The 13,371-nt window shown below is 40.4% G+C and overlaps 1 protein-coding gene across 1 annotated transcript in view; it reads right to left on the bottom strand.

Annotated features, from left to right (window-relative positions):
• eif2s2 (eukaryotic translation initiation factor 2, subunit 2 beta) overlaps positions 1-13,112 on the bottom strand; it is a 34,026-nt gene extending 20,914 nt beyond the window's left edge. The window contains exons 1-4 of the mRNA XM_048550307.2: positions 12,924-13,112; positions 4,918-5,101; positions 2,654-2,748; positions 573-699 (exon numbers count right to left, since the gene is read on the bottom strand). Coding sequence (XP_048406264.1) covers positions 573-699; positions 2,654-2,748; positions 4,918-5,101; positions 12,924-12,938 — 421 coding nt within the window. The 5' untranslated portion in view covers positions 12,939-13,112. The remainder of the gene's footprint in view (positions 1-572; positions 700-2,653; positions 2,749-4,917; positions 5,102-12,923) is intronic.
• Positions 13,113-13,371: the final 259 nt, after the last annotated feature.

Here is a 13,371-nt window from a genome sequence, read left to right as displayed (position 1 = left end):
GGGTGCTCCAAGGTTCGGTGTGGACTTGGGCTGAAGGGCCTGTTTCCACACTGTAGGGATTCTACAATTCTATGATCTACGATTGGAGGACCTTATGTTTTTTAAAAAGTAAAAGACATACAGATGGACAGACGGCTGCACTAATAGATTTGAGATCAGAGTCAGTTTCCATAAGTACAGGAAAAGAGACATCACTACTAGTTATGCCACGATCATTGCATTTGAGCAATAATTAAATAGTTTGACAATGCTTTTATTTTTTAATGGCAGACTAGACATACAATTTTGCAGCATTTTTATAAGCCATGGAGGAGATGATCAGACCATATTCCACATAATCTACAAGTATGTAATCAGCAATCTCAGTTTAAGCTGTTAATATCACTTCATTTCCATTCAAAGTAGTGTGCCTACCAACACCCTTTCTTCCCCAGAAAGAATCATCACTCCAATAAATCTCAGTCGCATTCATCCACTGTACTCCCTAGCTGCTGACAAAGCACACAAACTTCACCCAATAACACCTCGGCATAGGGCAAACCAAAGATGGTTTCCAAATATGGAATACTCACTGTCGTCTGTCCTTTCGTTTAGCACCTCAACCACGAAAGTCACAGGTTTTGGCTTCTTTTTCTTCATCATGCTGACGTCAAAGGCATCATCATCAACCTCCCCCTGCTCGGTGACATCAGCCTCAATCTGCAACACCAGTGTTTTTGTTAGGTGAGACTTTTCATAAATGGTAAGGAAAAACCAAAAAGATTAAAATGCTTTTCTTTAAAGCAGACCTCATTTTAAGAAAAAGTATAAAGTCAGGAAACACCTGTAAGCAATATGGGTCTGCCGTACAGCGGCTCTGCACGCAACCAGAACACTACACACAAAAGACACAGCATCGTGATTCTGAGCAGAACAGGATGCCATGCTCAAACTGCTGGGTGCTGCAAGTAGCCAGTTGTTACTCAAGAAGAGGGGGCAGACAGTGGGCAGAATATCCCTGTAGACTCTCTAGGGATCCTGTTAGTTGGCACACTTGAACAATCATGAATAATCTTGCTGCCCATTCTCTAGATCTGGGAAAGGGATGCCAGAAACAAAAGGAAATTGGTACTACGGACAAGAGAGAAGGAGTGTGAATCAAGTCAGGTACAGCATAAAAAGTTGGATGCAGAACGGAGCACACTACTTTATCACAAACCTAATTTTCAAAAAGAATGCTGACATTGGGAATTTCCTCTTCTCACTAGCAAGATAGACAAGTTTCATAGCTGAACCAGATGCACATTCCTCATGAACCCATTTCATAATGTTGACAAGGTTATTTTGGTGCAGTTGAAGAAGGCACATTTGTTGTCTAAACCTTTCTTTCTTCACGCTGAATATCTACAAACACCTGAATGCTTTTTCTTTAAAAAAAATTCCATGCACATTTTGAAAGATGCTACTTCTAGGAGTTTGAGAGTGTGACTTGTATGTTTGAATACAGTATATTCCAGATTGCTGCTTGGCTCTAGATCTTTAGAGGAAACACTGCATTCAACTGTTTTTGAAATGATTCGTTTTGACCTTAACTGCACCAGCCAGGCATCCAATCCAGCTGTTGATAATATTTTGAAGAACTCCATACATCAACTCTTAAATACGTCAATCTTAACAGGCACTGTTATGAATTAAATCCGAAGAAATGATCTGGATTTATTAATCCCTCACATAAATCTACACAGAGTCCCCTCTAAGCAATTTATTTCCCCTATCTGAAAGGCCCAGGTTTAACAAATCATTTTGATAGCAAATCTATTGCTATCAGATACTTTTTTCATTAAAGAGACTGCTAATTTTCTGTACTTAAATGATTGGATTGTGTAAACTAAAGCTTACACAAGCAATCAACATTATTCTTCCTTTCAACAGTCTCTTCAGGGTTTTAGGCACACAAAATTTGACAGTAAAACAGAACAATTCAGTTCTTGAAAGACTGACATTTTAATAGGAGCTTACACCCAAAAAAATTTGGAATCAAGTCACTGGACGAAAGGAGGGCACATTACAATCCTGAAGAACAGAAAATGATGGAAATATTCATCAAGTCTGGCACTGAGGAAAAGAGAGGTTGTAAACCTTACAGGTTAACTATCAATAGAAGAGTGACTGAGGGCTGCCTGATCCCGAGTGTTTCCAGCATTTGCTGTTATTTCAGATTGCCAGCATCTGCAGTTTTTAACCTTTGTGTTATGATTTTGTTTTCATTGGAGGTGTCACATTGAAGCAAAACCCAACGCTTGATGGAGAAATGCTTTATCTCTCACATTCATATTACTCCCTGCGTTAATTTTTATTTTTTCAAAGAAGTTTTTCAATTGGACAACGTGCAGCTTTTAGTTGCTTAGAAAAGATAGAGAAGAAAGATCTCCAACAAGAGAATCTGTTGACACTTGGGCATCAGCATCTGTGTGTCATGAACAAATTAAACAGCAGCATGGGCTCAATGGACTGACGTTCTCCTGTTCCTATGACAATTTGCACCTTTGGGCTAACAGTTGAAAAATTACATGAATAGTCAGTGACTTCTGTCTTAGAGAGAGTACAAGCTTGGCAAAGATTTTGTGTTCCCCCAAAGGGTCTCACTAAGTTGCTGCATACTCTCACCACTAACCTTTACACCATTGTCAATTCCAATAGGCTTCTTGGGTTTTTTCTTTTTTTTCTTTTGATTGAAGAAGTCCAAGTCATCCAAATCATCTGTTGTATCTAATGAGGAAAATTCAAACATACGGAACACAAACAGTAATCAAATCTTTGAGGGGACTTTCCAAGCAAACTTTCCAAGGCTCCCACATGTCACAAGATGATATCCTTTAGGACTTAAAAATCTGGATGTGTCATAACAGAATAAGTCTTCCAAAGCAATTTACAAGCAATGGTGTTTTTCTCGGAACTATTACCCTGGTTGCACAGTGGTTTCTTAAATTTCTGATGCTAGGTAAGGCCATGTGGTTTTTACACAGTAGCCTATTCAACGCGAAGTTATGAATAATATTTCTTAAAATGATAACGATACAAAAAGATTTAAGATTTAACCCAATCACAGGAGCTTGGCCACATGGAAAAATGTTTGCGCATTTACTTGTGCCATTTTCAGAAATGATGAGTACCTTTGACAGCAGGAGCACTGCTGGAACAAAAAGTCCAACAAAAGCTACCTCTAGTAACAGTGGACAAAGCTCACAGCTCAGCTCTCAGCATACATATGGTCAACGGTGACTTAGCTAGGATACATGGACATCCCAAAAACTATACACAGCTAAACTTGCTACTCTTGTGTGTGATCTTTGCAAATCATACTTGAAGTAGCCTTGGTGCTGCTGTGCTTAAATTGTAACCTGCTGTGTGAAAGATAAATTCACAGTATCTGCTTCATCTCCTGAGACAGATTCTGGACAATACTCACTATACTTTTTCTTTCATTCTAGAAAGAGACAAAATCTGTTTATTTTCAATATCAATTCATTTTAGCACGTTTATCATTATAAAGCCATTGCATACAATACAAACCAAAGCTTGGCTTTATTTTTTCTGATGTCAAATATAGCAATGTCACGGGTCTCCTCGGTTGAAACTGAGGCAATTATTACAAGTTATTGGTCTACTCTTGTGGGTTAACAATGAGTTGGGCTGCTGAACGGGGTTAAATAAAGACTGCAAAATGTGCTTTCCTCTATCACAATTTCATATTGTGTTTCAACATGACTACACAAAAAGTGAATGCAGAAAATAATATTGCTTATGACAATATGACTTTCATTGAAAATCTCCCAAATGTATTGGCCTTTTAAATGATCAGTAGGGATGGTCAACCCAGCTACAAAGCACATTGGAATATTGTATTTCATTGACAAACCCTAAACTAGCTTTGCTCATAATTCACCATCTCAGAGCAAAAGCTCTATCAAGATGAAAGGGGGTTTTAACCTAATAAATAATGAGTAGCAGACTATGCCGCAAGGAAACTGCATTGAACAACTATTTTTCATTAAAAATTGTGGCCCATTAGAGGTTGAAAAGAATTAAAGACATATTGCAGACTGATAAGCAGTTATAGCGCCTGACTGATCTGAACAGAAAACCATTGATCTTAATATTCTCTGAAGTTATGACTAAAGAAAAGTTTATCTTCTTTTGAATAAGCCTCTTCTGCTGTAACCGTCCATCGCTTGAAACAAATGAGCTCCCTGTATCAATGTGCCTTTCAGTATCTGTTCACAACATGGTCATCTGCACGACAGCCATCCTACCAGATCTGTCAGGGGAAAACAGCTGAGGTGCTGAGTTTCTCTCCGAGTAGGACAGCAGAAATCATACGGCATATTGCCAGAGATTGCTCGTTTCTTGTACTTCCATCCTTCAAGGTGAGCAGATTCAAAACCCCTTTAAAGCATTTTATATGAATTTAACTTGCAATCCTTTCCACGTGTGCTCTTTTTAGCTTACTTAGCCTAGTAGCTGTAGTACAGGCTCCAAATGAGTAGCCTTTTCTTGACATTGACTGGCTGCATCTCAAATTGCTTGGCAGCAAGGGAACTCCGCACATGGAGCTCTATCTCAAACAATTAAAGGTAAAATATTTGGAAGGAGATCTAGCAGGCTTCACTACATATAAATGACTGGTGACAGTGTTTAGGGCTGCCCAAGAACTCAAAAAAGGACTCAGCAATGACTCTAGAATTTGAAATGGTTCAAAGATGCTGTTCCCTTCAGAAATCTCATGCTTCACCCCACAGCTTTGGAATAATGAAACATCCTTATAAGAGACAAGATTCAAGTCATCTTTGCTTATCTCCTAGTCAATGCAAGTCGCAATTCCCAAAAAGTGAATTCTAGTCAAAAGAAATGGACTACGCAGTTAAAGAATCAATATACCTTTTTTCTTATTGTCATCTTCATCTGCCTCTGGAACCTTCTCCTCCACATTCTCCGAAATTACAGTTTCCTTAGATTCAGTTGCTGGCGTTTCCTCTGTTGGTTGTTCAATCCCATCTTCTTCCAGCATGAAAGGCTTCTTCTTCTTTTTCTTCTTTTTTGTCATTGTGGGATCGAAAATCATCTTTTCAAGGCAATTAACAGACATTGGATCAGATAACAGTTCACACATTTAAAAATTTATATTCTCAACTCTACACCACTCATTTCAAAAAATAGATTTAAACTCAAAATATGTTCCTGCAAAACAAAAACAAAACATTTCAGGTTTTGCACATAAAATCTCAATTATTTTCTTGAACAGCAATTGAAACTTGCAGTCCACTCAAGTAAAAATGATTCATTTACAACTGGATCATCAGTATACTAAATGATAACTTCAAACTCAAGCACTGTTTTATGGGCTACAGCGCAAGTATTTAAGGTTTTTCTCATAGATGTTAAGTGTCAAAAAAAAATTTATTCCAGCCTCTGTTTCTGGCCTAAAATTAGTACCACTCCCAACGTACTTTGTGGTCAAAACATTTAAACTAAGTTTTGAATGGAAGGAGAAAAAGGAGTAAGAAAAAGGAGTATTTGGGACTTTATTGAAAATATCTTCAAAAAAATTCTATTCTTTTAATATTGAGCTAAATTGGAAGGAAAGCATAAATTGAATGTTTTACAACACCATTATCCAATTAATACTCCCAGCAGAGCACAGACATTTCCTCAAAGATCATGACTGATACTCAAACACTCGAGAACCAGAACTCTCGGGTTAAGCGCACCATAATATTTAAAGACCCTGATTAGAGATCTTTTAAAAGTAGTGAGTCATTTCATAATTTATCTAATTAACTTAGCTGTTAGTAATGAAGCAGTCTATACTATGAAAGAAAATACCCTGATTCACAAATCCCTTTGGTTTCTGAGGATGAAACATAAGAACTAGGCAGTAGTACACTAAGTTTGAGCCCTCAGATTGTCAAAAACTATGCTATAAGCCAAAACACAACAGTCTCACATGGGAAATGAATGAGGGGAAATCATGCAGATGCTTGGAAAGTGGAAAATCTGCGAAGACAAAGCAGCTTGCTAGATTGGTAACCTATCGCTTAAACATCCACACTCCGCTGATTGCCAATGGTGGTGTGAACTACCTAATAAAGATGCAGAACACCAAATCACCACAACTTTTTCCAGGGCTGCTCAAGATTGGAACCATATGCAAATCCCTTTCAGGGTACGCACCAACCCAGCTTAGACATACATTGGTGCTCCTTCGTTATGGTCAAAACCCTAGAACTCTCTAGCTTCTATCATATGGAAATGACTTCAGAACAAGCTGTAGTGGATCAAGCAGCCGGTCCACAGCCACCTTCATGGGGCCATAGACATGGGCAAGAAGTGGCAGCCTTGCCAGTGTATACACAGCTCAGAAATGAAATTAAAAGTTGAATTCCTGGATTTGCTATGGTTTGAAGTCATGGTCACATTTTTACCAAGTTGTCTTGACAGCTGATAACAGGGACTCTTGGCAAGTTGGGAGAGCAGCAGATCAGTTTATACAACTGGGCGTTCAAGGAATCAAGTTTAATATCATTGAATGTAAGTACAACAGACCTGCAAGAAAGAAATAAGTGATTATATCATGAAAGGATTAAAATTAGCTTAAAATTTGAAGAGGGTTTGGAGATTTGTCATTTTTCAGCACCAAAATAAAACTGAAAAGGAATTAAAAGTTTGAGAGTTACTTCAGTGCTGCAGTTTAGATGAGATATTTGAAGTAACACTAAATTGAAGAGAAATAAATTCAAGAGTCCCCAATTCAATACTGGCCCAGACTGCAAGGTCAAGAGTGAATTTTTAAAAAAAGCTATTTCAAAGGTCATCAAAACAAAATGCTTTCAAAAAACAAAAAAAAATGTCAACTTGTGCTGACACCTCTGAAGCAGGTGGGACTTGAACCTAGGCCTCATGGCCCAGGAGGTATGGACACTATTGCCGTACCACAAAGAAACCTCAAGTTCATTAATTCAAATGTAGGCATGATATTAAAGCACCTGCAGATCTTTAACTGCTCACCAAGACTCAGAAAATGATGCTCTTACTATCATTTAATAACAGATAATGAGATAGCGTCTCAAATACATATGTCAAATTGGCAAAAGGGGGCGACATCAAGCCCAGCTTGCTCTGCCTCTATGACATCAGACTAAAAGGATATTGTCCTCTTGTCAAATAATACACGCTCTCCCACCTCAAAGCTGCCAATATCCAGCATTCCACCATGTGATTTTGCCAGCAAATTGTGGACTAATACTGTTTAAGTTATCTTCCCCTGACCAGATTAAGCAGATTTCCTTCCTTAAATGCATCATCCAACCAGGTATTTACAACAAATTGGCAATAGATTCAAAGTCACTAATTAACAGATGAATTTAAATTTCATCTAATCCTGTGGTGGGATCTGAGACCTCGCTCCCACACCATTAGCCCGGTGGATTGTGGACTAGTGCCATTTCCACTTGGTCAAAAAGCCCTAATCCCCTCCCACAAACACAACTTCCAAAGCAAATTTGGATTTGGCTCAATTTGCACACAATCTCAATGTACCTCAGCTTTAAAACTGAGTGAGGAGAAAAATCAGAGAAAGATTGAGAAAAATGTCTTGAAGTCTGGAGAATCAGTATTTTGGCTTAAACAGTCCTCAGTCTGGAAGAACAAGAGATGGGGTTTTAGTTCTCGGGGGACACAGGAGGGAAAAGTCCCCCATGCTAAATATAAATTAAATGTAAAATTAAGGGAATTTTTTCAGCTTAACTTTTTATAGTGCATGGGTTCAGAATTTTCCACTTGGAATCTATACGCCAACGGATATATCAATAATTTAGAAAAATATCCCAGACGTTGTACTTTTACTTAAGAAACGCTGTAAGGAGAAGCCTGTAAACTATAGGCCCCAAGAGTCTGACATCAATACAGAGATAGTAGGAACTTCTAATGCTGGAGAATCTGAGCTAACAAGGCGTAGAGCTGGATGAACACAGCAGGCCAAGCAGCAGAGGAGCAGGAAAGCTGGCGTTTCGTGTCTGGACCCAAAACATCAGCTTTCCTGCTCCTCTAATGCTGCTTGGCCTGCTGTGTTCATCCAACTCTATATCTTATTATCTCAGACTGACATCAATGGTGGGTAGGTTGGAGGTTCCGAAAGATAAGATTTACATGCATCTGGAGAGGCAAGGAATGGTTAGTGATGTAGTCAGTATAGTTTTGAGCTAGAGGAAATCATGTCTCACAAACTTGATGCAAGTTTGTTGAGCAAGTAAAAACTGATGAGGGCAGTATGGTAGATGCTGTTTATTTGGGCTTTAGTAAAGCCTTTAAGATTTTGCACATTGATTTTTTTCCCCACTGAAATCTAGGTTGTTGAGGGGTGACCTTATATAGAGATTTATATAATCATGAGAGGCATAAATAAGGTGAATAGTAAAAGGTCTTTTCCCTAAGGTAGGGGAGAGTTCAGAACTAGGGGGCATATATTTAAGACGAGAGGAGGAAGATTTTTAAGAAGGGCATGAGGGGCAACTTTTCTTTTAGAGTAGCTCTTTGTGGAATGACTTGCCAAAGGAAGTGGTTGACGCAGGTACAACACTCAAGACATTTGCACAAGTTCATGAATAGGAAAGGTTTGGATGGATTCAATATCAAAGACTGAAGATCCCACGCTGACAGTAAACAGGAATAATGTGATACACAGAAGCAGTGAGTGCAACCGACATCAGATTGGACAAACAGGGAGGAAACTGACGATCAGGATACACGAACACCAAACTGGCAGTAAAAAGACATAATCAACATTCACTTCTCTCAATACACACAGACGATAGGACAAAGTGACTACACTATGACAAGTGATCAGCAGGCATGCAAGCAAATTATTGGAGGCCTGGTTCTCAACATGGGACTCCATTAATAAGTACATAGAAATAGACCTTGTATACAGACTGCTGCTAAAAAAACAGAAATGGAAGTGACAAGGTCCACATCAGAAGACCGTCTGAACTTGGAACAGTAGAACACCAATGCTTCGACTAGAATTCTCACTGATGATGCTGCCTAGAATGGTAACGAAAGGTCTGCTCTCCATGGAATAACTGACTCAGCGGACAAACGATCAACCACATCCACAATCTGAGCTACAAATTTTCATTACGACCATAAAAGAGTGAATGCCAACTTGAGGAAAGCCACATAAAGTGGTTACATCTGAATGAATTACCACTGAAACTGATAGAGGCAGTTACAATCGCGGCTTTCAAAAGAAGAGCTAGATATAAAATATGGAAACATAGAAGTTGCAGGACTGTGGGAAAAGGCTGGAAGAATGGGACTGAGTTACATTTTCTTCTGTCTCCCTCATTCATTGGGTGTCATTTTACTGGGACCTTTGCAGATTCTAGGAAATTTCAGAAGATTATAACCAATATTTCTACTAGTTCTACAGTTACTTCAAAGACCCGAAGATGCAGACCATCATCTGTCCAAAAGTTTAGCCCTTATTAGTCTCACTAGTTTCCTTGTATTAATTATATAGGGGAAGCGATGGTCTTGCGGTATTATCACTGGACTGTTAATCCAGAGACCCAGACAACATTCTGGGGACCCAGGCTCGAATCTTGTTGGAGCGGATGGTGGAATTTGAATTCAATAAAATATCTGGAATTAAGAAGTGTAACAATGACCATAAATCCATTGTCAATTGTCAGAAATACCCATCTGGTTCACATGTGCTTTAGGGAAGGAAACTGCCATCCTTACCTGGTCTGGCCTACATGTGATTCCAGACCCACAGCAGTGTGGTGGACTCTGAAGTGCCCTCTAGGCAATAAATGCTGCCTATCCAGTGCTGCCCTCGTGCGATTAATGAATAAATTAAAATGATTAATTAAAATTAATATATGTTCCAGACTTCCACCACCTCCTCTATTTTCTACCACTCCTGAAGTGTTCCAAATCTAGTGGGAAAACATGAAAAGCATAAAGTCCCTGTCATTTTACAGATTCACATTATTAATTCCCTTTTTTTTAATCCTCCAAGACCAACATTAACTTGCGCTCTAAGGTTCTAGCAAAGATCTGTAGTTCCAGTTATAGGTGAGGTTGTTGACTTGTTCGCTGAACTGCCTTGTTTTCGTTTGGACATTTTGTCATCATGCTAGTTTAACATTAGTGAGACCTCCAATGAAGTGATGTTGTTCTACTCCGCTTGGAATTTATACTGTCCAGTTCATTATAGTGAGCATAGAACAATACAGCACAGCACAGGCCCTTCAGTCCACGATGTTGTGCTGGCCTATTATCCTACTCTAAGATCAAACTACCTTGCATACCCTATATTTTACTATCAGTAGTGCCATTTCTGGTTATGTTCTGTATGGGTTTGTATATGGGGTCCAATGCCATCATGTTTGTTGATTGCATTATAGGTTGCGAACCATGCCTCTAGGAAGTCCCATGCGTGTCCATCTTTGGCCTGGGCTACGGTGGTTATGTTGCCCAGTTAAGTTGATGGCCTTCATGGTCCAAGCCTACTGATATTAAAGGAAACGTTGTTGTGTTGTTTCGCTGCTAGCTGATTTTCATTTATTGGTTGTCTATTTAGTAGACATCTAGACAACAAGACGACACAGTACATCCTAACACATTGGCCACACTGCCCTATGTCACGAACATATCAGAACTGACAATAAGACTCCTGGAACCACTAGGAATCATGGTAGCACACAAGCCCACCGCCACTCTACGACAAACATTCAAGGATTAAAGACCCCATTCCCACAACATGCAGAATCAACGTAGTTTACAAAATATGTAACAACTGCCACAAACACTACATTGAACCGACAGAAATGAAACTAACCACCAGAATACATGGACTTCAGCTAGCAGCAAAATGACAACAAACTTTCCTAACATCAGTACAGTGGGACCATGAAGACCATCAGTTTAACTGACACAGCATAACCACAGCAGCCCAAGCCAAACACAGACACGCAGGGGAATTCCTGGAGACATGGTTATCAACCCATAATGCAATCAACTAGCATATAGAATTGGACGCCATATATGAACCCATTCAGAACACTGGAAATGACACTACTCACCATAACGGACCAGACAGCATAAATTCCAAGCTAAGTAGAACAACATTGTTTTACCCGAGGCCTCTCTGATGATGTTCCTAGCATGGGTGAGGGAACGTCTGAACGAAAACAAGCCAGTTTGGCAAGCAAGTCAACAGCCTCATTAATTTGAACTACTCATTTGCTTTTGATATATCTCTGCTTCACGTATACTGCCATTATACTTTAAAATGCAGTGCAGTGGAGGCCAGGATGGTAGATGCCTTCAAGGCAGAGATCGACAAATTCTTGCTCTCATAAGAAATCAAGGGCTACGGGGAGAGTGCAGGGAAGTGGAGTTGAAATGCCCATTAGCCATGATTTAAATGGCAGAGTGGACTTGATGGGCCAAATGGCCTTACTTCCACTCCTATGTCTTATGGGCTTAAAATGGCATCTATTTAAAAAGTCCTGCCTTGCATTATTCAACAAGTTTAAATGCTAGAACCGATTAAAGGGGCCAATAGGAAGCTTTTAAAATCCCAGCATTCAATATCTCAGGACTCTTAAGTGTATTTTAATTAATAGGCAAGGTCTTTTTCCAGGATAACGGAGCCCAAAACTAGACTGTGTAGGTTTAAAGCATGAGGAGAAAGATTGAGAAGGAACCCTTTCACGCAGAGGGGTGGATGCATGGAACAAGCTGTCAGGGAAAACTTACAAGATAATGTACGGTTCAGAAGGGGTGGACGCTGGGAAGTTGTTTCTGTTAGGCAGGGAGACTAGGACCTGTAGGTACAGCCTTAAAATTAGAGGGGGTAAATTTAAAACTGAAATGAGACGACATTTCTTCAGCCAGAGTGGTGGGCCTGTGGAATTCATTGCCACGGAGTGCAGCGGAGGCCAGGACGTTGGATGCCTTCAAGGCAGAGATCGACAAATGCTTGATCTCAGAAGGAATCAAGGGCTACAGGGAGAGTGCAGGGAAGTGGAGCTGAAATGCCCATCAGCCATGATTTAAATGGCAGAGTTGACTTGATGGGCCGAATGGCCTTACTTCCACTCCTATGTCTTATGGTAGAGGCAAACACATCTACAACATTTAAAAGACATTTGGACATGGATAGGAAAGATTGAGAGAGATATGGGCCAAGTGCAAGCAAATGGGACTGTTCAATTTCAGAAACATCGTCAGCATAGACAAGTCGGTCAAAGGGACCGTTTCCGAGCTGTGTGGCTTTTTGCATCCCTCAAGTTCGTGCAGAACAAAGAGAGCAGTAGGATGCTTGACAGTATAGGAAATTGACAAAATGGAAAATCACGCAAAGTTCCCTTCACGTTGAAACGTTTAAAAGAATTTAACATTTTAGTTTTAAAATAAAGCCTAACTGCAAGATTTGTTGAATTTAAATCAAATTTAAATAAAGAACTTGCACAGAGTGCAATCTGAACTCTGCACTCTCTTACATTTCAGAACATTAGGACAAGGACAGGGCCAGGTCTAATATTACGCCTACTGTAGTGGGACAGCCTGTGACATTACGGCGAAACGTGGGTATAGGAGTCTGTGAACCCAAAGCCTCAGGCGGCGGAATAAAAGGTCCACATCAAAGACACTAAATTTCCACTCGGAAGTTGTTTACTTTTCCCTTTATCCATTAAAGGTGGCAAAACAGCTAAATTCAAAGCTATTTACTGCAGCAGAGTGGCTGGGCCGAGTAGGCCTCAGGCCCCTCCCTGACTCTCCGCCCGTTAGACACCGGCCGCTGCCTCACGCAGGGCCAGCGCCACCCAAACTCGAGCCCGAGGCGCAACCTCAGCATGAAACTTCAACCATACCTCATCTCCAGACATAGCGACTTCCCGGGCTGTGTAAACTCCGAATATAAGATATCGAGCTGAAAATTTGGGTTAGTTATTATTTATTTTTGTTTTGTTCTCTCTCTATTTCGTTGTGAATGAGAGACCCGCCGGTCACTCGCCGACTCCCTGTCACCGCCAGCAGGACAGACCCCACCCCCTAACCGTTACTATTGGCCAGTCTCGCACAGACCGCTTCGCTCTGATTGGCTACACCCCTTGTCTATCGATATTTGCGTCGTTTATCCCGCCCGCCCCGGAGCCGGCATTGCATCAGCTAAACGATACCGCGCATGTGCGGTCCTCCGACACGCGCGAGCCGCCAAACACATGCCAGCGCACGCGCATTGCGGCCAGGCAAGGGAAAGGGATCATAGGAGCCGGAGAAGGCCATTCAGCCCACTCAGTAGGATCATGGCTGCCCATA

Source organism: Stegostoma tigrinum, chromosome 19 (genome assembly GCF_030684315.1).
Source record: "Stegostoma tigrinum isolate sSteTig4 chromosome 19, sSteTig4.hap1, whole genome shotgun sequence".
NCBI lineage: Eukaryota > Metazoa > Chordata > Chondrichthyes > Orectolobiformes > Stegostomatidae > Stegostoma > Stegostoma tigrinum.
The sequence above is the reverse complement of the archived record's forward strand: the minus strand, read 5'-3'. Positions and strand labels throughout refer to the sequence as shown.